Source organism: Gavia stellata, chromosome 1, assembly GCF_030936135.1.
Source record: "Gavia stellata isolate bGavSte3 chromosome 1, bGavSte3.hap2, whole genome shotgun sequence".
Classification (NCBI taxonomy): domain Eukaryota; kingdom Metazoa; phylum Chordata; class Aves; order Gaviiformes; family Gaviidae; genus Gavia; species Gavia stellata.
In genome coordinates this window covers 72,709,023-72,733,499 of record NC_082594.1, presented here as the reverse complement: position 1 = coordinate 72,733,499, position 24,477 = coordinate 72,709,023, and the positions used below count along the sequence as shown (strand labels likewise).

The 24,477-nt window shown below is 38.3% G+C and overlaps 1 protein-coding gene across 3 annotated transcripts in view; it reads right to left on the bottom strand.

The window, feature by feature from the left end:
- Window positions 1-544: 544 nt before the first annotated feature.
- The window catches only part of INPP4A (inositol polyphosphate-4-phosphatase type I A), an 81,928-nt gene continuing 57,995 nt past the window's right edge, over window positions 545-24,477 (bottom strand). For all 3 annotated transcript variants that reach the window (XM_059823578.1, XM_059823581.1, XM_059823588.1), the window contains 8 exons: window positions 22,960-23,132; window positions 21,417-21,540; window positions 20,541-20,667; window positions 18,105-18,245; window positions 16,647-16,744; window positions 13,447-13,559; window positions 12,936-13,090; window positions 545-3,573 (listed from right to left, as the gene is read on the bottom strand). In XM_059823578.1, the coding sequence (XP_059679561.1) occupies window positions 3,441-3,573; window positions 12,936-13,090; window positions 13,447-13,559; window positions 16,647-16,744; window positions 18,105-18,245; window positions 20,541-20,667; window positions 21,417-21,540; window positions 22,960-23,132 (1,064 nt within the window). In that variant the 3' untranslated portion in view covers window positions 545-3,440. The remainder of the gene's footprint in view (window positions 3,574-12,935; window positions 13,091-13,446; window positions 13,560-16,646; window positions 16,745-18,104; window positions 18,246-20,540; window positions 20,668-21,416; window positions 21,541-22,959; window positions 23,133-24,477) is intronic.

Genomic DNA, 24,477 nt, shown 5'->3' with positions numbered 1-24,477 from the left:
TTTATAGAAATCAGAATGCTCTGGATTATTGTCTGTTACACTATTAAATCAAATTCATTTAACCTGAAATCAAAATGACAACAATGACAACGTATCCCTGCTGCAAAGTAGCACAACTACTAAAGCTGCTGGAGGGAGGGGTTGGCTGAAGGGGAAGCAGCAGCAGAGAAGGAATTCTATTAATGGAAGGAAGAGTGAAAAACAGAGAACGAAGCTCAGGAAGGTCTTACAGAAGATTCATGGAGAAAGTATATAAAATTAAGGAAAAAAAATCTCAATACTGCTTCTTTGTTTAACTGTTGCTGCTGAATGTATAGCATGTGGGACAAACTGATGTCTGACAACTACAGAAAATTGATAGCAGCTGTACTTCAGCAGGGTTTAGAAGTAACTACTTCCTGACTTGCGTATCTGTGTAAAATATCTCCATACGCAACTTAGCTTAATATATTCTCCAACAGATAAAGCCTAGCAAGTCAAAAAACCTGAAAGTGTTTATTTTAATTTACCACAAACGCATTAAAAGTAAGCCACCATTTGTTATTCTTGTCAGTTCTTTATTGGTTTTTATCCTAAAGACTAGCACATTTACAGCATACATGGACTGGATGAACTAGAATATATAAAACAGTAGCCATATGTTTATGATATATTAATACTGCCCAAAACCAAATAAATAAAATATTTCAATGCACAAAGCTTGGCAATAACAGTGTGTTGGGACAAAACAGTGTTGTATTATACAATAATTTTACATGTATAAATGAAACAAAAGGCAACTGTGCTGTAGGTACTCTCACAGAACATACACACAACATACTTGGCAACAGTTTTCTTTTTTTACCTCTGTATGTTTTATAATTTAAAAAAGGTACTCAAAAAAGAACATTAGACAGAACTTCATTTTACAGTAATCCTTAAATTTGCCTCTCCTGTGCAACAGAAAAGCTTACTTCACCCTTGTGAAGCATCCTATGTGGATTTCAAGTTTCACAGTTTTTCTTTTTTGATGAACTGCTCGAGATCTTACTGTTCATTACGCCCTTTAAACAAGCCCGTCGATGTGCATGTACTGACAGTGTCGTATATATAAAATGTTAGCTGGACAACAATGTTTTACATGTAAGCATACTGAAATCGGAATTTTTTGGACAAAATTATGCAGTGCTTGAAAACAGGTATTCCATCACTTTAAAAAGGTGAGCAAAAACCATGCACATACAAAATTCAGCAACTTTTACTGATTACATTGGTATACAAAATAAATAAAGGATCGCTAAGCTCTGGAGTAGATCTAATGATTGATGATTGTTGGCCACAGTCTGAAAGAGTGGCTCTGCTAATTGTTACAGTAGACCTCTTGTTATTTTCTTCTGAAGCAGAGCAATGTAAGATTTTTAATGTAACAATACAGGACTTAAAATATAACCAACTATGTTTGAAATATACAAAATAAAATTATCAACTCATAAAAACTAAGGGATATAAAGAGTATAGTTTATACAAAAATAAATGTAGCATTTAATAATGGGCCAGGGACTGAAGGCTGAGCAGAACTAATGGAGTAACATGTCTAAAGAGATACCATTGAAAAGTTTTTCACCATGTATTTGTTTACATAATAGCAAAAAATAAAATCAACATTTATTAATTGGCGAAGAAGGTTTGTAAAATTTCCAAGGGACTGTTCTACTGTAGATGATTTGTTCAGACCTAGGATAGGTACTACAATACACTGATTTTGCACAGAATTCAGTGTTTTGTTACGCTAGAGAGACTGAAAGAAAAAAATGGTAACAACCTAGTTCAGCAGAACTCTCTGACCTGGCTTTGTGACATGCTGCTCAGTGTTAAACTGCAAAAAGCAAAATGCAAAAACTGCTAGACCTGCAACCCCCAAACCTGCATGGGAGCAGAATGAACATGGCTGATTGATATAGCAGTGACAGCACAGACAAACATCAGTGAGAGGGAGAAAGAAATCAGAAAACAGCCACATACTTACCTGGCTGTTGCTACTCTCACAAGAATAAATGGGCAGATTTTCTATTCTAAAACTTGCATCCTTAGAAACCAAGAAGGAAAGGGCACAGTCTGCTGACTTAATGATGACTTAATCCTGTTAAAATTTAGAAATTGTTTAGCTGCTTTTTAAAAAGGTATCTTAGCTTCAAAGGCATTCTTTGGGAGGTTATTTCCAAGGAGATCTGGTGAAAATTTTTTATCAAATGCTATCAAACTGATCACCTTAGTCATAAGCTAGAACCCATCTGCTGTTCTCATGCATTAGCAGTAGCACATGAGCAATTCCTTTCTATCAACATGGGGCATCGCTACCTTCCTCAGAAATACCCTGAAAACAGTCATACTTCCCTGCCCAGGATTCTGAACATCTGCCCAGGTAAAATGCAAAGGTAAACAGAAACCAATTTTGGTTATGGAGTAACGGGGATGCGTTGGGCACTTTGAGCATTTTTGTATTGACATACAAAAATTGGTATGGGGAAAAAATCAAACACCAATCAAAAAAATGTAACCCCCCGAGATACTAATGCTTACAACCTAGACGTAATATAAAAAGCCATGGGTAAAAAGGCATTAATTAATATACAATACCATGGAACATACTGAGTATGTCACATGCAACATTAGCAACTTGCTTGTTGCACTTGCCTTATAGTGGGGAAGGGCAGGGGAAACTGTTGCTGGCATTAATGGTTAAGCATCGTTATGTTTCTGAAACGCTTTTTAAAATCAGGTAAGATGTGTGCCTAAGTCCTTATCTGCCGAAGACAACAGGAATTTGTCTTATTTGGACAGAACTAGAAACTAGACCTCATATTCCTGGCCTTTTATGTATTGTTAATTTCATACATGAAGATGGCATCCTATATACAGTAAAACAATTTACACTCCTGGCATTTATTGTGCTGATTTTTTTTTTTAAGTTAACCTTATGTTTCTTGATTGTAACAATGCATTCTACAGTTATTAGACTGTCTAGGATCCGATCCCTTTTTATTTACAACTTTTGAGTTTTACTCTCAGTTTTAAAAAGTTTACGAAAAGCTCAATCTCAAGTCAACTCCATATAAAAAGATGTTACGTGAAACAGCTGCCTAAATGCCGTTCCTAGAGTCCTTGCCCATCCAGGAGGTACCTAGCTATTTGCATATAGGTAATTATTAAGTAGCACAATATCTGTTCATCTTACATACACTGAAGGCTATTTAAACGGGCAGAGAGTCATCACACTATTCTCAAGCTAAGGTGTCAGAATAATTGTTACTATAGATTCCAATTCTGTAAGTAACATGCTCTGTATAACCTAGCGAAACGTACAAAAAGGTTATTTATCGCTTCTGGATGACAAAATCATGTATTAATCTAGAGTGTATCCACATGTCTTAATGGAACAGCAATTAAAGGACATAGTATGCTTATGTTTCAACTTTTCCATAAGTTCCTTCTGGAGGCCTGTAATACTTTGGGAAAGCCTTCAGTTGCAGGGAATTAAATGCATACTTGCGACATCCAACATTCTTCATTGTATTTTCTCGACGACAACCCTCACTGGGGAAAAAAAACAAGCACAAAAAATGACAGCAGTAAAAAGGAAAAAAAAAAAAAAGACTTAAACTAAGATGAAATGAACTGGTTATTTTATAGCATTAACAAAAAGCTGGTTATATTTAATGAGCGCTTAATTAATTTGCCACTGCAAATATTAAAAATGATGACTCATCATACAATGCTAGTAAGAAGCACACAGAATGGGTACATGCTATGTCTGTGCTAGTTTTGCATTTCTAAAAAGCAGCAGTGCATCTACTGAAAAAGTTCTTTCACGACGGTTTCATGTATTTCAGGAGTTCACATGCCGCTTCATTGCACAAGGGATCCCAAGAGATTGCTTACAAGCAGTTCTGCTAATTTATTAATACATTAAGCTAAAAAAGAAAAACTGCTGATCTCTCAATAAGAGCTTTAAAGTAATTTTATTGTTCCCTGTGTATGTCAATATTATCAGTACTTACTTAAAAGATTAGAGCTGATACAAAAATAATGACTTTCCAGTTATCTCTGCATGCATAAATTTACTTGAAAACCAACATCCTCTGAAAAAAATAGTCTTAATCATGAAACAGCAGCTTTGTGTGGCTGCAAAAAAGATTGGCTGCGTTGACAGTCATCACCCCAATGAAACAAAGCTGTGCAGAATTTAACTTTTACCCAATGTTTTGGTGCAACTGCCCCACATTACAAAGAGGTTCTGTGCTACAATAAAAAACTACTCCAGTTATAAGGCTTCTTTACACTTGTAAATCTATGTCAGAGTTCCTTTGATTATATCCAAAAACAGACATACAAAGAGGAAGCACTATCTTTTAAATATATATCATAAATCAATTTAGGCTTGTAGGAGGATGTCTTTCCCTGGTAAGAGAACTGAAACCTAAACAATGAATACTAGAACTTCATGGCGAAGTGTACAGTACACCATCTTATGGTGGAAATGTCATGTTATTCCTGTCTTGGAGATGGCTGCAGCATCTATCAGGTAAACTGTGGTCACCTGATTCAAAGGGAGGGTTTGGGTTCTGGTTCAGTGTGAAAGCTCTCTTGCTCTTACTGACCTCACCGTTCTTCTAATTTTGGTTAGTTAAACTGACTGTAACTGTGTGCTGTATGCACCACCTAGTTTGACTTCATAAAACACTGTAACTTTTTGCTTTAAGAAACAGTTTAAGTAAGTTTGAAATTTGTCTCTGGAGCACATTCTGTGCCTGCCTTTTATATAATGGATCATATGTGATGACACTATTTTTATGGCATTGGTTTGCGTTTTACAGAACCCCCCCAAAAGCTGTTGCAGTCAAATAGAGTCATCAAAATTTTGCACAAATTATAGTTCAGAGTACTATAAAACCAGTAAGTTTAAATAGCAAATATGAGATGCTGGATGAGCATTTTCACTCCAAAGTGATTAATTCTGTTCATAATTCATTTCACTGCATCTGGTTATTGTACATATCTGTCTATGGCACAGGTGGACCATAGAGATGGCGACAAAGATGTATTTCACACACCATTTCATGTGCCATGTTTCTTCTGCTGGATGCACATAAGCAGTATGCACTACAGCATTTTAAATCTGAATGCCTGAATGAAAGCACAAAACCAAGCTAAAAAAGAAAAAAGGATGAAAACTTGTCCCCACCAAAGTTTAAGAAAAGAAAAAAGACACTGCTTTCAAAAAGCCTAGGCTTTCATTCTAGATGAATTTAAGGGTGGTCTTACTGCAAGCCTAACGATAGTCATGAGCAAAGCCTTCACACTTTATATAAACTGATTAGTAATCTCAGGGAGTTCAGTGGAGATACTAAAGTTACTTTCACATCTTGTTCGACCGAACCCAGGACACTCATCACATTGCAAGAACAAGGCCACAGTCCAACTTGACATTCCTTCACTTTGTAAAAAGGTAGATTTTGGAACCCATAGCAAATGAACCAGTGTTAATCAGAAAGAAGAGATGATTTGTATGGAGACACAGTGGTACTAGGTACCAGCACAGGGCATGGGTATGTCCAATACCATCATACCATGATTTTAAATCTCATCAGCAGGAAAGCTTTACCTAAAATTCATTGCAACTAAAAATAAATAGGATACATGCATATATATATGTATATGTGTGTATCTGTATATATGTCTGTCTTTTGGGGCTTTTTTCTTTTAAGAACAAAATTGGAAGAATAGTGAGGAAAAATACCAGGAGATGGTGTACTATACAGTCTGATTTCGTGAAGTCACAAATATAACCACATACTTTTTTTCTTAGTTAGAATATTCACCAAATTTAGGATTTTATTCTAATTTTTATTCTAACTGTGCTTTTTTCTTTTTTTAAGCTTTCTCTCAGAAGCTTTCAAATTCCATTAAAACTGATAATAAAAGCTATATCTACCTATGTTTTTTGAGCAAGTTGATAATAGTAGAAAATAGAAATCACAGTACTAGAAGAGCTCTCCTCAGAAGCCCAGTTTTCTGTCATCTCAGGCACCAAGCGAAATAAATCCCTTCTTTATGTATTTAGCAAACTACATTAAATGAGGTTAGATTTTTTATCAGCTATTGCTATTGACAAGCTCTGCCAGGCCACTGCATCAACAAAATCTTTCAGTTTAAATAGGCTTCTCCCAGTTTGGTGTTGTATATAAATGATGATCGAATTTCATCTGCAGTTATCCTGCATGATCAAACTAGGTAAGCCACTTTAGTCTCACCACTTAAATAAATGTTAACCTACCATCATTTGTTTATCTCTAAGTCACTATCAACATTGTAATTTATTAAAGCTGTCCAACACTTAAAAATGGAAATAACAGTAATATTTAGTCTACTGTAATTAAAACAAAGCCCAATGGAAAACCTCAAACACACTTACTAAAGGAGCTAACTGATACCTCCCTCTTCTTGCCTGAAAGATTAAAGACCAGTATCTTTAACTGCTAGGATGATAATGACCCTGTTTCAGAGTAAGTTCTGTAACAGAGCACCTGAAACAGGTAATGGATCATTAGCAGGCTAATGCCAATTACATCTTCTTCCCAACCACAAGCCATTCTCGTTATGTCTTTAATACATTACAAAATGCAGATCTACAAATAGAATAAAATACTTCTGCATGCAGCGCACCACAAGTTGTTTTTTGAGTGGGTACACTAGTCTATTGGAAGATACTTAACCATGAGAAAGGAACAAGACTATGGTTCTACAAACTGTTCAGTAATGTAATTTGGATATTATGCTTTGATGCTTTGAAATGAAGGTAGAAATTTGCTTATTTCTTTAAATAAATTTCTAAGAATTTCTTATAAACCCCACCCGTGTTTTTATTTTTCTCTTCATACTTCGTAAAAATGAAAGGCAAGATTAGCATACGCCTTAAATATAAAAGATACAAATTCTTTTCAGACAGAGTTCCTTTCTCCGGAATACATGAAACAAGTAACACAAAACTATATTTGGTAAGAGATCTTCAGGCCGGCTAAAGTAACGAGGTAACAGGCCAATGTCAGACTATGTTACAAGCACTGAAAGCAGAACAGTAATTTAAAGTTTCAATACAATTCTTTTTGATAAAATAATTTGATGTATATTTACAGTTTAGTACAATAGAAACGTAAAATTGTAAGGCATAATAATAATTCTTGGCAGACAATGCTATGACACATTCCTTTGTCCAGCAGGTACCAAGTGGCAATACACATTCAAGCACTTTTTTGTTCTTGTTTTTTTTAACCTTATCTTCACTTGCAACGTAATCTGGCCACCAGGTATGCTATGCTCAGAAACAGCCACACAATCAGTAAATTGGGGCTGAGAGCTAGTAAAGGAATAGAGTAGAGGAGGCTGGGATCTAGTCTGAAATCTCGGATGGGCACCAAGCCACTCAAGTTCTTCTGGGTGACTACCTCCCGTGTTCCAATGCTGTGAAAAGGAAGAAGGTTGGGAGGAGGGAAAATAAAACAGAAAGGACAATGGACATGCAAATGAATGTATAAAAAGAGATGGCAACACAAGGTGGTCAAGAAAATGAAAAAATATGGAAGAAAGCACAACAAAACCAAAAGGTGAAGTAAAGAAAGAGTAGAAAAACATCTCAAAAATATGTATCAGCACAATTACAGAATTAAGGAGAGGGAAAGAGAATAAAAGAGAAAAATAAGAAAGAAGTACTGTAGTCTACTGAAAATAAACACATGTAGGTTGAACATAAATGGTTTTCCATGTTCATTCTTTCAGATTACCAAGCAATAATAGCCCATGCTGCTCTGCCATGCTTCCGCACGCTGCAAAGAAGTGGAGCTCTGAAAAGCAAGCTGAACATGAATAACCATTGTAGTATTTGACCCTTTCAAACATCTTTCCATGTAGGCTGCAGTGAAATAATTTAACTTCTTAACTGCCTGCTCAATATGTAAACAAAAGCCCCAAACCACCCACTTATTTTTCTGCTTCAACATGAATTCAAGTGTGTATCAATACGCTTTCCAAAATGCATGTTTTTAAGTGCCTCAATGTATGCATGTGAAGGCAAGAAATGCTGCACAGCCCATCTCATTATGCCCCTGCTTCCTACATTGATTTGAGCATAGAAGGCTTATAGTGGAGAACACCTCTTTAGATAACCTGAAGCTTTGTAGCGTGGTGTTTCATTTTGGATCACTGTTATACCCCGTGCAGTCCAACTCTATTTTTAGTTTACAAACCAACAACTAAATGCAAGCTGTGAGCCTGATCCTGTTAGAACAAGTACACTCAACTCCATCCATAAAAGGTGATACATAACCTTGCTGGTTGCATAGCAAGGTTAGGTAACCAACAGACAATGCCTTTGGAGGACATCAGAGATACACTGGAGGTGGTGAAAGAGAAACATAGGCCTCAGATGCTGGTGACACTTCAAGTCAAATAGAATTAGGTGGGCAGGAAACTAAACCAACTGTATTTCTGATCTGGATTAACACATCCAAATTAGTGATCAAGTATGTTTTCACTCCTGGTGCCTACACTGGATCACTGAGTCTGTGATGCCTACAAATTCCAATTATCTCTGTAGTGGAGGGGAGGGGTGTGGGGGGGTGTGTGCGGGGGTGTGATCAGGAGAATCAGTAAGTGGAAAACTGATATTGACTGGAAAGTGGTGGGTAAAGGCTCAACAGAATAGTCTGGAGTAAGAGAAGTGTTTTAGGATCTAGATAAGGAAGTAAAACAATGGGAGAGGGAAAGAAGGAAGAAAGGCTCAAAATTATAAGATGATGTTATGAACATCACATGCCACATCTCTACCATTAAAAATTAGTATCAAGCTACTCAATTTTTCACAAAAGACATATGCACAGACACATATAGTAGGAATGAAGGCAAGAGCTGGAAAGTGCTTTCCTTGTCACCGTTGGCCCATGTAGATGCTTTCAGCCGAGGGGTGAAAAGTTACCTTTTGGAAGTACCAAATATACCAAATTTTACAGTGTCTTAAATCAAAACATTCATCAGCAGGCTACCTCTAGGAGAGGACAAGGGTAAAGAGACAAAGCAAATTCCCTGCTAATCCGGCTTGTGTATGGGAATCCTCTCTGTGAGGAGAGGCCGGGGCTGCCCCGTGATGGACACAGCTCGTTCCAGCCATCTCAGATGGACCCACCGCAAGCACAGCTGAGCCCCTCAGTCATGCTGGTGGTGCCTTGGGGAAAGTGTGCGTAAGAAAAGGCAAAACACTGCATGGCAGTGAGGAGTGATGGGAGAAGATGTGAGAAACAGCCCTGTGAGCACCAAAGTCAGGGAAGGAGGGGAGGAGGTGCCCCAGGTGCTGGAGCAGGGATTCCCCTGCAGCCATGGAGAAGACCATGGTGGAGCGGATATCCACACTGCAGCCTGTGGAGGACCCCATGATGGAGCAGGCAAATATTTCCTGAAGGAAATGAGGCCGTGGAGAGCCCATGCAGGAGCAGGTTTATCCTGAAGGACTGCAGCCCGTGGGAAGGACCCACACTGGAGCAGGGGAAAAGTGCAAGGAAGAAGGAGCAGCAGAGAGCACCTGTCATAGACTGACCGCAAACCCCATTCCCCGACCCCTGTGTTCTGCTCAGTGTGGGGAGGAGGTAAAGGAGTTGGGAATGAAGGAGTGAAGTACTTGGGCCTGGGAAAAAAGCAGTTGTGGAGAGAAGGTATTTTAATTTTTGTCTTTGTTTCTTACCATCCAGATCTATTGGCAATAAATTAATTTTCTTTAAGTCTGTTTTGCCTGTTACAGTAAATGGCGAGTGATCTCCCTGTCTTTATCTCAACCCATGAACTCTTTCATCGTCTTTTCTCCCCCTGTCCTGTTGAGGAGGGGAAGTGAGAGAGCAGCTGGGTGGGCATCTGGCAGGTGGGCAATGTCAACCCACCACAACTTTATTCTTAAAGCAGGTCAACCAGTGAAGAAATCCAACCAAACTTTTTAAGGCTGCTTTATTGCTGTGAGTGGTCATATGAAAACATGACTGCCAGGGCTTTGTTTATGTAGTCTTTTTAGTCAACACCATGGCAGCTAGAAGAGATTATCCCTCACCCCAATTCCAGCAGCTTTTCAAGAGCCCCTATCAGAGACAGCTCTTCTTTGTTGGCTGAACTGCTTGTGTCACAACTTCCTAACTGATTTAATAAAAATGAGCTGGGCTACCTTAAATGTGTAAAGGATTTTGCTACCCACATGGATTTTGACTGAAACTGGATTAGACTATAATCACACAAACAGCTCCACTGGCCTATCTGACAGGACAGTAATCTGGTAGGAGGTGCGAGGACAGGGAGACACAGGTCTATCAGGGAGGGTTGGCACTGCTGCAGATGGAAGAGGGTATGTGATCCAGTTGGACGTTGACTCTTGAGCTGCCTTTACTGGCCAGGCAATCATTTCCTCTGTAGCTTGGACTTCCAGACATATCATGATGATTTTACTATTTGTAGGCTGTGAGTTACCATGTATTTGATTTGGGATGGGAAAAGCTGCGACTTATTTACAGAAAAGTGAGTTTATTCTAATAGGATATTTGTTTCTAAGGTGATAGTCACAAACTTGTATCTGTGAATTTCTACAAGAATCTACAAGGAGCACTCAGTGTTCTCTCCCTGATGTCCATGCTCACCGAACATAATTATCACAGATACGTAATTATCAGAAGATAAGGAAGGAAAGGAAGTCCCTGAGGACGAGTAAGTGGGAACTAACACTTCTGAAGACCAACATCACGTAGAAGAGGGTGCTTTCTTAATTCTTCAAGAACAGTGTAAGCAAGGATGCTTTTCTTCTCTGGAAAGTTACCAGTAGAGAAGAAATGTAATACTTTCTTTGATTCCCACACTTAATAATGCTTCTTCCCTGCCCTTCCAACTGCCCCAGAAACTTCAGAAGTCTTCAAGACTGAACCAATCCTTCCTCATCTAGTACAATTACACAAATAAAAGATCCAAGTTAAAAGAAAAAGCAAATTTTCTGAGTGCCCTGGAAGTAATTTGCAACTCTCTCACTTCCTATGTCTGTCATCTAGCTCAGGTCATCCTGTCCAAGTTGAAATGGGTTTGGGTGGAGCTGGAATCCTACATATTTGTTCCGTAATCCTACCTCTCTCATTAAGCTCTGTTAATTCTGTGCCATTGTTCCCGAGAAGAATTGGCAAATAATTTTAAAAACACAACAACCTGCCCCAAAGAGAGATGTGAGGAAGAAAGAGTGATGGGCTTGAAGAATGGTCTAATCTTAGTATTACTTCAGGACTAGTCAGTATTTGTCCTGCAAAATCTCTCTTAGTCAAAGATTTAACAGAAGAAGAGAAAGTCACATCTTTCACCTGTTAGAGCAAGTCCCTGATGTTGCTAGAACACACTAGTCAAAGGTTTTTATTAAATTTGCCCTCTTTCAATATCCCTGTGTAGGTCAACATAAACCAATGCGTTTCTTGAGTCAGTATTTTATCTGATGCTGTGTTATATTAAATTGATAGTCTGAAGGTCCAAAACAATGTTATTATTAACTTCTGTCTCTACTGTGTCCACAACTGCATTAAAAAAAAATTAACTCAGTAACTAATTTAAAGAAAATAACAAGATTACTAGTATTATACTCATTCAGTTTTTATTCTTACTAAATGAACAACTGTGCAACAAAGCTTTTTTTCTTTCGGATGTCTAAGTTGACAAACTGCACAATTTAAATAGAGATATTTGAGAGTCACTTAGCTTCAGTTTAAGATAATAACTTCTCCCTCAAAAAGCTGTTTCCAGCTTTGTTTCTAATACCAAGGTTTAACTACTCTCTGAATGCAGTTTTCATGTACTGTACTAACTCTGTAACAATGCAGCAAGAAGTACAGCAAAAAAGTGAAAATAAAAAAGTCCAGTGCCATCCAATTAGATGTAGATATAAACCCCAAATTCTTAGTGTAAGAGGCTGCAAGTGTTATTATATGAGACATTTTCCTTCTAGGTAACTGAAGAGTAAGAAAGGGTCAAACAGCAAAAACATACAGAAAGGATAAGAGAATTGAACACTCTAGAGAATTTGGTGAGAAGACACACAGTACAGTACATTCAGTAAGAGTGAATGTTGAAAAACAGGACTGAACAGCATTGTTGAACTACATTGATAAAGACTAAAGCTAGATTTCTTATCCTTTCTTTTGGTATGTGAGTTACGGAGTTTTCCAGCAGTGCTTGAAACAAGGCATTGAACAACAGTAAACATATTTTCTTTTTTTTTTTTTTTTTTTAGTACAGTATTTAATTCTGCAAACATCTCTGCTGCTTCAGAATACAGAACATCATTATATTGATAGGACAACAGCACACTGACACGTTGTGATGAAATTTGGTTGCGGTATTGTGAAACACTCATACTGACATCTCACCCAGTGAGCAGTGTTTCACTGCTAAAGAATACAAATGGCAAACCAGTGCAAACTGCAGGCATCTACGTTTCCAAGAACAAAAGACAGGTCATCCCTGAGAAATCTGCCTGATCTACAACTAAGAAACCCAGTGATATGACAGTTAAGGTAACCTCATCATTTAACAACCTTCGAAGAAGCACCAGTTTCCTGTTCTGTAAGCTCAGCATTAATTGAAAACACATCTTTCATGCTCCTCTGAAAACTCCCGATTCACTACCGAAAACTAACGCCCATCTGATCCAAATCTGGTCACAACCAGCTTTAGCAATGCAACTCACTAATACATGCAAGAGATGGATGAATTCTAGCAGTCAGTTTTGCAGTTTTCTGGCTTTATTTTACCTTTTTTTCCTTTTGATAGAAACAGAGACCACTGCTCCTCTGCAGTTTGCATGGTTCCTCATTTAGGAGTAAGTGACATAGTCAAACTCTTACCTCCTCATACACTCCAGAGCTTGGGTGAAGACCTGTGGAGCCATTCCATGTTCATGCTGTAGGATCAAACACTGCTCTAGGGTGACCGACATGGCAGTCCTATCCTTGGCACTTTTACAGCTTGTAAATCGAACACCATTTAGTCTGCGACATATCTAGAAATGGGATATACAATTCATCATTCCTTCTTCATGCATAACTTTCTGTCAGAGAACACACCTGTACTTCCCTCCTTAGAGAGACACAAATGTTGTGTAGGACTTTGATGTCAAAAGTTGTCATTGTTGAGAAAGCAAAACTTTGTTACATGAGTTGTAGGGAAAATACTGATCTGGAAAATACATTTTATCTCCCCATGTCTCATTGTAGAGGAGGTTTAACCTGGCAGCATTTCCAAGCCACATGCAAGCAAATGAAGAAAATTGAATATAGCAGTAATAAAAAAGGGGAAAATACATATGCATACAGAAAATCAACTGAACTATGCAGAGATGCTTAGATTAATAAATACCTCAGCAGCTTGCCAAAGGATATCAACATTCTTATTTTTCCTTGCATGTACATTTTGTCCCAGAAATCTTAACAGTTCAGGCAGGCACGTCTGACTACGAGATCGAGGTAGACCTATAAAACAAACAAAACCAACTCCACTTATTTATCTGTATTCAACACTTCTACAAAGGTAAGTTACATGGAAAGTGTTCCTACATGCCTGTTGCAAACACAATCATGTTTTCTTGAAACTGCCAAAGCTTACAACAATTAATCCAATTCTTAATTACTTAGTACCACCAACAAAACAAATTCAAGTTTAATTGAACTCAACTGGAAATATACATTCAGATTATTTGAAACTTTGGGGGCTCAGAATCTGATAGCAATATAATAACAGAGTGAACAAAGGGAGCAAGATTGGTACAGTATCTTGGTTTGTGTGTCACAGATGTACTTGCTTTCACACACTGTTCAGAACTGTATATAAACATGTAACTGCCTGTATTATCACCCAGAGGTGACAGGATATCACGCATGTCTCCACAGAAACCCTGAAGATACAATTTTATATTCTGCTCACATTTTCAATTTTAAATTTGCAAGCTTGCCAGTTTTCAGTTACAAGAAACACTCTTTCCAATAAGACACTGCACTCCCACGATCTGTTTATTAATATCTCACTAAGTGGAAATAAATCAGTTGAAATTTTTCAGTATTTCAGAGTGCTTTCAATAGTCGTCTTACATGTTCAAACTGTTACACATCATCTCTTACACATGTTGCAAGATACTCAAAGACAATCAACAATAAGTATTAAATAGGTTGTCTTTTTTTTTTCCCCACGGGTAACTACAGAGGACACCAACTAAGGCTGTGACTGGATAAATAAGGCAGTATGCACTGTTAAAAAATTACTAATTGACAAAAAGAACCCCACAAAGGTGATATATGAGGTTTTATTTTTGGACCACATCTCTTCTCACAGCAAATAGTATGTTAGCAATATTGTGTCTACCTGGTCTGCTCTGCTTGAACTCTACACCTAGAAAGAAAGTAATACCTGTAAACAAAAAGAGGGCACAGACCATCCCCCCAAGTATTTCTAAAGACAAGGAGAGCTAATGGAACAAGGACAAGGAGCTAATGAAGTTAAGACAGTAATTAACTTCTTAGAAATTCTGCAGTGCTTAGAATTAAGAGCGCAGGGACAAGGACAGTGGATCAGGAACCAACTTCCCTTGTGTATTGTTCTTGAAGGAAACACCTCCTACAAGCTGCCAGCAGATACTTCACTGTGCCTCTTGTTCCCTAGAATGATTGGTTTGGTTTTCCTTTCGCATGTACTTACCACAGACTACAGCACTGGCTGGTCATAATAACCACCTGTTTTACAGCTAAATGTAAAATGTTATTCTCTCTTGACAAGGGTTCATGGAAAAATTATGTTCCACTTTGTGTGTCCCAAATATCACCACAGAGGAGGTACAAAACACACCCTCAGACCTTCCTTATGACAAGCACAGTCCCAGGTTTGGCCATATAGTATCAGCTTTTCACAGAGCATCTCTAACACATCTGCTGGGACACCCACAATATTTTTTTCACACTTCTGATCAAAACTTTTGCTTAATGTTTATAACCACAAACCATTTGTCCAAGCTGGATTGCAAAACCAGGTACAATACGTCTGCATTTACCCAGGACAAACAGTGAAGCAGCGGAAAGTTTTGGCAGAGGGCGGATTTTCCCCATTCGTGGTATTCATTTCATGTGGCAGGGACAAATGTAATGGCAGGTAACAAGAGTAAGGGAGAAAAGGCAGGTGGACACAAGACTATTTTGTTTTCTTTCATTGTTATGGTGCATGTTAATGCCACCTGTCCAACACTGCACGCCTTCACAACTTCAAGTTACTTGAAGAAAAACTTCTGGTATAAGAAGTGTTACTGGTAAATGAGAAACTCAAGGTCATGGCACCAGTGCTGTTAAAAAACAGAGGAGAGTGAGTATAAAACTAAAACAGAGTTCAAAAAACATGAAAAGAGAAGAAACAGATGACAGGACAGAAAACAGACTGCAGGATTAAAAAAAAGTTTCAGGAAGACAGGCAAAAGCTAAAAGATGACTGGATCAACATGAGAGGTTTGGGAACGAGGGAAGAGACTGATGTAAAAAAAAGTGAGCAAAATCTAAGAGGAGAGGAAGGAGCTGAATGGGAACTATTATTATGGAAGACTATGGACAGAGACATGAAGTAACAGGGAGAAAAGCAGAACAAACATCACTTTAAATTTATTAACTTTTGAACTTTACAATAAAGTCTGATGCTAGACTACTATGTAATAAAAAAAATCAGATTTTGCAGCTAAAATTTCAGAGAATTAATGTGGAGGATTATGAATCCTGGAAGGAGGGAAACAGCTTCTGCTCTAGCTGCATCAAAAAAATCCAGGATAATTGAAAGTACAATAATGTATAATAGACAGAATTCTTATTATCCTGTTGCATGTTGCTGCACTTGTATTTCTGCAATAAAACTGCAATTGTGGGACCCATGAAATTAGCTTATAAGAGGTTTGATACTAATAATAACGAATCAATGAATTTTCACCATTTTTGTCATCACATGTAAATAACATTTATGCCGCTGCCTCCCAAAAACCAGCAACAAGCAGGAAATTTTCCTATAAAACCAGTAAAATTGAAGCTTGTAGCTATTGTCTCTCTTCCAGGTGCTAGACTTCTCTGTTGCTGGCTGCAGATGCAACAATTATAGGAAAGTGCCAAAGGATAAGCAGAGGGAAAGTGATTAAGTTCCTAAAAACTGGCAGTTACTCTCTGAGCAGGGTATCATAAGTACAGAGAATGTGACCAAAAGCTGCACAAAAAAGCGCTGCTGCTATGACCTGTCACTTCTATGCTTTCCCCTCACGGCAATCTAACTGTCTAGCTGCATGTTTATACAGTACATAATACCACTTAGAAAGAGTGGCAAAGTAAATTAACAAAGGAAAGTTAATCAGACTGACCTTTAAACCTCTTGAATCTGCTCTACTTAGTACTACTGTATTAAAATAGAGTTGCATCATTTCTTGGAGGTTACTAATGCTGGCGTATCATCAACATTTAAACAACTAACATGAAGCAAACAAATTAAAAAAATTAGCCTGAATTGTGCTGTTCAACCAAATTTGCCATTAATTACCAAATACTTACAATCATCAGGCAAAACTTCCTTGAACTGCTCAAAATACGAATTCAACCGCACTAAGCTTTCCATGTTAATTACTTCTTGCAGTGAGGTGTCTCCAAACCTTTAAACGGTGAAGAAAGGAACAGTTAAGCCCAAGATAAATGGTTTCTCTTCTTCGAAACAACTGCACTTGGCAATATGACTACCAGAAAACTGTTTGAAGATTCATCCTATGGAATTCCTAACCATTCAAATGCAAAGTAGAGTGTAACAGAGAAGTGTTGTAGTGATTCATTACACAAAAAGAAAATGTATGAGCGTGAGGGGAAAAGTGGGAAGGAAGGTGAAAGAAAAATCTTGTAGAAAATAGTACTTAAAATTCTTTGGCTTTTGTGCCTCTCAATATTAAATACCCATCTGGTAAATAATTTTGCCAAAATTTAAACTTTTAATAATGGGTTTACTAGTTTAGTTTGTAAGCTAATAATAAGCAAAACATCATTAGGTAGGATTGAGAAATTTGATTTCAGATATGTAAATGAGAAATAAGGATCTAGGAGTAATAAACCATGAACGTAATAAAAATTGTCAACAACGCCATGATTCATCTCACCTAACTATATCTACATACATATATATATGCACACACAGCGTTGACATCTGTAACTATGCTTGCGACCCTGGGCTCCCTTTATAGGCAACAGACGACAACAGTAACTGCTGGAATGCCTTTGTTAGACTTTTCCTAGTTGTCCACCATCATACTGCACACTCCATCCAGGTACCAAGGCTGCTGTCACAACACACATGTGCCTGACTTCACTGGAGTTCTCCATTACAGCAGTGCTCTGTCAATGTATTCTTTACAAGACATGGCCATAACAGAGGGAAGCTCTGGTGGCTCTTCCAAAACTGAACAGTTTCCCTAGCAAATATAATTACATTATTATATTCTCAGCTTTACAAGAACAGTGTTGCATTACATAAGTACTGCACCGATATGTTAAAACAAAGGTCCGTCTAGCACATTATCCTGTTTTTTGACAGTGGCCAGAAGAGGGAGTCTTGGGGAGAGTGCAAAACCAAGAGGGCAAATACACAGCGATACTCAGAACGATCTCTCAGCCTCTAGTGATCTGTCACTCACAGAGGTCTCAAGTCACAAGCAGCACCTCTGTGTTAAATAGCACATGATAGATTTCTTCTTCTGTAAATTCACTTCTGAATCACATAAACCTGCACTAGAGTCAAAGCCATAAGGTAAGGAGCTCCACAGCTATGTGCCATATGAAGAAGGACCTCCTTTTGTTTGTTTTGCATTTGACAGCTTCATTTAACATTCCCTTGTTCGTGTATTGGAGAAACTGAATCACTGTTAGTAATGCAGTGTTAGTAGTGCAACTCCACAGAGAAATACTTCCATCAGAACAGAGGATTGCTGAACTGCCATTAAGACTGAGCTTGCACGACTGAATACATACTTCTCTGCTAGGGTTTGCTGCTCATTGATTCCCACGTTGAAAAGAACAGGCTGAACCCTCAGTAACATGCCACTTTGAATCTCTCGTGGCAACAAATCAAACAAGGCGCTTGGCAAAGGGATCCTCACATTAAATCCATCACTGCAAATAAATAAAAAGCTATTAGACATAAAGACCAAAAAGCTACATTCCAAGAATGTGTTATTTATGTCAAAAGGGATAACATCTACAACATAATATGACTATTAAAAAATAAGTATCAGTCAAAACTGAGGACTTTAAGGAACTGCCACAGCTTGCTCCTAATCAGAAAAGCTATTCTAGTTCAAAAACAAACCTGCAGCAACCTGTAATGTTGATTTTACATCCTCATGGACATTTCAGTCAGATCTGCCAATTTCCTGACAAAAGCTGATTTTGCTTTGCTCATTAATGCTGCAGCTTTTGTACAGCTTGGGTAGAAAAAGCCAAATTTTGGCATGTCCTCATCTTATCAAGAGTAAAGCATATTTGATTTTAAAGTGATAAAGGCTAGTTATGATGCACATGCATAAACGGATACATTTTTGGATACAGTAAGTAGCATTGATATTTCTGAGCAGAAGGATAGAGGCAATGATAGTAGCGACCCAAGCATAAATTGAAGGGGGAGATGACAAAAGCACTGATACAGAACTTATGACTCAGACCTACAAGCTGTTCCTGAAGCACAGCAGGTTACCTTGGGTCAGCTGAGCTACAGCAAAGAGCACTGTGCATGCTTTATCTCATGGCAAATGTGAGGTAACGCAACTTACTTTACCGCATAACATCAGTGCAGACTAAGTTATGTCATATTACCCTATGTTGGAATGGCCAAGGCACAAGTACTGTGGTTTGCGTGCTACAGCAGCAATACCTTTATGTTACATCCAAGTCTTTACGGTGCAGAACTCTCAAGTACAGCATATACGCTCAAGCATAGCAAAAGAGCTCTTAGAAGTATATAAGGTAATCAAAACTGGTCTGTCCCACATTTACACTGGATGAACACACAAATCCTATGCTATGTCTGAAAGCAAACCCACTATTTTCACCTCTACATGTAAAGCTTCCAATAGTTTGCAGCAAAATGAATATGCATGATTTCTTTCTTCTCTTGAGTAAAATCTATACAGCAAAATAATAAGCAACACTATCAGACCTGAAACTAATGAAGACTGGTTTCCTGCTGATTAGTGTCCTATAGCTGATGGCAGGTTTCAACTAAAGATTTTCTTTGAAAGGAATTTTCTGTCAGCTGTCAGCCATTTCCACAGGTCTCAGCAATTTCCGTAACATACATGATTGTACTCCAGACGTCCTTCAGCCAGGGCACTTAACCTTAATTTAACGAAGTTCCTCTAAATGTTTTTATCTTTGAGAATTCTAACTCTTTTTCAGATGTGGACAAAGCTGGACAAAGCTCCAGTGGAGCTTGGTACAGCACACTGTAATAGAATAAGCCTTATTTCCTCCAGAGATCAGATTGGAAACTAAAAGATTCTAAGGACTGAAATACAGAAACATTAACACACTGACTTTTGTGAGGCCTCTGTCCTTCCACAGCTTCATCCCCATCTGTGAACTGGCTCCCTCTGGGCAAGAACTCTACTGCAAGGGCCCATCAGCCCCATGTCAGAAACCAGTGCAAGGCCAGCTGATAAGCAGGCTGAGGGATTCAAACTGAAGTGTGACTCTGTTGTAAACGCTTCCCATCATAACAAAGCTGTAACAGATCACTCCACACTCCGCTTTACGTGAGAATGTGAATGTTTGTTACTTCAGACTTTTAAAACAAAAATTGCTTTTAAGCTCAAACTTTAAAATACCTCTTTTCAGACAAGTGGCCAAAATGAGCAGCAGTCTGGTGTTTCACAAGCATCCGTAAGTTAAAGCCAGCTTGGCCCTGATAGTTTGGAAATCGATCCTAAATAGGCCTCACCACAGCAGCAGCCCATCAACTGTCTGATGCACGTTCCATGTCCTGTTGTGCTAACAGCAGCCCATTACCCAGTGGCATACAGTAACGCACTGACCAACTGATCAACAGCAGTGGATTTCAGACAATGAGATCAGCCTCAAAAGTCAGACTGAGATTTAAAAACAGCAGAAGTGCTTAAGAAAAGATCGAATACTTCTGGCTTATGATTGTGGAAGGCTAGGTCAAGATGATATTTATTCATAAAACAACACTGCCATGGTTTAAGCCTTGCCATATATCCCTTTTCAGCTTAGCTCCCTGTAAAATGAAACATCAGTAAAAATGAGGAAGTCCACTTCAAAACATTTCTTTGAAGTTTTGAGGAGAAAACCAGCACAGTGCAAAAGCACATAATTCATTTCAAGTGCCTTATCGCTGCTTCTCCCATTTGCAGTCTCACTCCCACTTCCTGCTCCCCTCCTCCATTTTTTTACCGATTTCCAGTGATGACTGGCAGCATGTCAGTAGACGTATTTGATGTGGCCTGAGTTACTTTAAAGGTTACATTCCTCAAGTCCATGATTCCCAAACTCATGTCCTCCAGCATTGCCAGCTCCTCACCTAAATCAAGGAAGAAAAAATGAATCATAATCATTACTTGTTATGTACAATCAATTATCAATTTGATGATGACTGTAGGTCATTGCTCTTATAAAGAAGTTCTATGGACGAAGAGGCTCTGGAGCCCAGGCCTTCACCTTGACCTACAGACTGCAGGCAATGTCATGATTTGACTTTATGAGTTCAGCAAGTTTAGAAAACACCAATTCTCTAGCACAGCCCAGACTACTTGTTCTTCAAGTAGATTACATGCCGATTTTCCAATTTAGATTATGCTAGTAAGTACTTCTCAGCCTTGTCACAGCCATAATATTCCTTTGTGTTGGAAAGGTGTGTTGGAAAAGTTACAATGTACTCCAGATTTGCTCACTTTATACTGTAGAATTACAGGAGGTCAAGAAAATTCAAAAAGCATATTTTGGGCACAGTTTCTCCCAGCTTAACAGAATTCTAATCCATTTCTTTTCTGAAAAAATGATCAATATGATTTTTTTTTTTTAATCTTTGACATTGTATTATAAGGCAAGTACACTTTATCTTTTAGAAATAATTCAACCAAATGCGAAGAAATTGAGTGTTGTTAGCTAATTAAGTACTCCAGATATAATCTGGTTTTGCATTTCAGTTTTCAAAATAATTTTGTAGCTGAGCTGCAGATTGTCCCAAACACTCATGTTCTGTTGCAGCCAATTTAAAGCAGAATTTGCTGACTCAACAGCTAATACCACCCACTTGCCCTGTGCCTTTACCATAAGTGCTCAGCAGGCTCTCAAACTGCGCCAACAAGCCAATGGTGTAGAGTTGTCTCAGAAATCCATCATCATGCAGGCAGTTCCTCAGCTTGATAATGAAACCACAAATGAGAGCTGTCAGCTGTGGGAGAGAAAACAGAAAAGAGTGAAATGACTCAAGACAAAAAAGGCTCTTCAGCCCCAAATTGAAACAGTACCACATGTAAGAGCTGCCATAAAAACTGTCAGACTGATGCTCCTCTCCCTAAAATGTCACTCTTCTTTTCCATGCAGCTGAAGAGAGACAATGAACCAACAAAAAACCAAAACATTAATAAAATCAGATTTAGGGCACACTGCCTTCATCTTGCAAGCTCTCTCAAAACGCCGTTGATCTCACATCTATTTGTTTTCTACACACAATCACTTGTACTAGGGTCTACAACTTACTCCTTGGAGAATTCTTTTAGTTACAGAGGGAAAAGCAACACAGATAATTCCAGGCCATGAATTCTGGTAGTATGAATAAATTATTTTTTTTTAAATGACATTTTAAGAAAGCTTAAAAATGCAATTCCTGTTTGCATTATGCGAAGATTCAAACTCTAGTGTTACGAGATATTTGGGACAAGGTCCTGAAGACCTAGTACTAAGATCTAAGATTAGTACTAGTCTTAATTCACTCTGGCAACAAAGGAATTTCCCAGGTGATTGCCATATGCTATGTACACAGGTGTATGACTTTGTTACAGAATTAAACAAAAGGGAATAAAGTTCTGTTTATGGTGGGTAAACATTCGAAGCACTGAGTTTGAAAATGATCTGCAGTATGAAGTGGGTTTTGTATAGAAAAATTTCTTTAATTTATCTCTATGAGATATTACCTTTTGGGACAACAGCCCTACCAAACAATGTCCAAGAGATAAGTTGTTCAAAATAAATGAACGAGATACTGATTTCACGGGGAAGTAGACACACTATAGAAGTGTAGTGGGCAGAAGAAATGTGGAAAGTTTTTTAGTGCAGACTCCTGCTTGTCAGTGGCTGACTCAAGAGACCCCAGCAGTCTCAGAAACAGAACTTCTAGGAAAAACCCCAAAAAACAGCACTCATTTCTGTCCCTGTAGCTGGACTTCTCTCCTTATGTACCACAGGTCCTGTTGGTTTTCTTGATGCAGAAAACAACAAAAGGTAACCAAGGGAGTACACTTTCTGCTTATGGGCTTTTTTTTCCCCCTCTTTCACATCTTACTTCTGGTTTTAGTTTGGTGGCATTGGAAGGCAAAGTACTGTAGACTGCAGTATATTTTCACTAGTTCTGGAATTTATTTTTTTTTTTTAGTGAACGTATATCCAAGGGGATACTTAAGTTATATATTGTCAAATGCATGTAAGTGACCAGTAAGAACACAGGATAGCACAGCCTGTGAGAGGAGATCACAGTGTTAAACCCAAGAGTAGAACAGATCTGAAAAATTCTGAAAACAGCCATCTTTTGTATTTCATATAAACCCCACCACATGTTGAAGTGCAATCAAATCATGCATATTTGCTTGCTTACAGTTTGGCAGAAGACAACATCCCTGCGATACTGAAGGCTCAGGCAGAGCCCTATTGTTGGGGCACTGTCCTGCATTAATAAAAAGACCATGGCTTTCTTTGCCTTGTCACTCATCATTGCTACGCAGTCTGTGAGTGTTGTCAGCAAGGGATAAAGAGCTTCGCTCCATTCGCCTGGTAAAAAGAAAAAAATTAGCAGCACTGTAAGTACTTTATTTGAAACAAACAAACATGCATTAAGAAGAAACTTCCGGTTGCAAGTCAAAGTTGTTGATAATTCACATTTAGGGCTTGTTTTATTTTGGCTGGCTGGTTATTCCCTGCTTGTTATTAATTAAGTAATCTTACAGAGTGGTTATCACATGAGGAAAATATGGAGAATTTTACTCTGTAAGGCTGTTATGACTTTCCCGACCATGTAATAGCTCCCAGATTTGTGCCCACAGAACAGGCTATACAATAGCTGATTTGGAAAGTATAACAGAAAGATGAGTATCTATATACCCAAGTGTGTACGACTGTGTGTGCATGTTCAAACACACCCTTTCACAGTGCATACATGGACAGACAGTATGGAGTCCATCGTATAACAGAAATAGTGAACATCTGCTTAGCCATTTCTGTCAATGAGATTTCTCCCAAATATCTTGCTTTAGAAATCTTTTGTGGACTCACAGGTGTATCATTCAGCTGCCTCACCATCTTATTGATCCTTGTTGCACCTCAGTGAGGTAAGATGATGCTTATCTCCCATTTGCAGCATGGGAATAGTAAGGCAGAGAGGTGAAAAATTCATGTAGGTACTCTTTTAAGTGTCCTCTGTCTGCTGAGTGGCTTTGAAGGCTTAGAGCTAGCTAGCAGAAACACTAAGTATAGTGATTTAGATGGGAGTTATTGAGATCCTTGGAAGTAGTTCGGAGCTTGACTTCCACTGAAATACATGAGATATGTCCCGGAGGGACTCTGTTCAAGGTCCTACACAGCAAGCACAGAAATGAAACTGGGTTGCTGAAGTCCTATTTTAGTACCTCAAACACTGTGCATTCCTTCTCCCTAAGAGATTGCTCTGCCTTAAAATGCCCCACAAGCTCAGTTTCTTTTACTTCCTTCTTTCATCTTTTGTCTTAATCAACCACCAATTTAAAAAACCCCATTTCCATGACTGTACAAAAAATTATTCAGATGCTATACCAAAATCCAGTCTCTCTGCAACATAAAAAGAAAACAGAACAGTACTTTGGTTTTGCCCTCCTTAATGTAAGGTTGAAGCAGAAGAACACTCCTCTTTTTAAAAGGAAGGACAATGTTTTTTATTTTTAAAAAGCACTGGAGCTCACAAACAGAACACACAAACCCCAGCCTGGCTAGCTGTAGGAACAAGGCAACGTACAGATCAGAACCTGCATGAATGGGCATTTCAAGCCCCTGAAAGGAAGTTGTTTGGGATTTTGACTCAAAGGCAGGACTAAGAGCTAGTAATAATAAACATTTCTTTGCTAACCAGCCACAGAGGGGAACT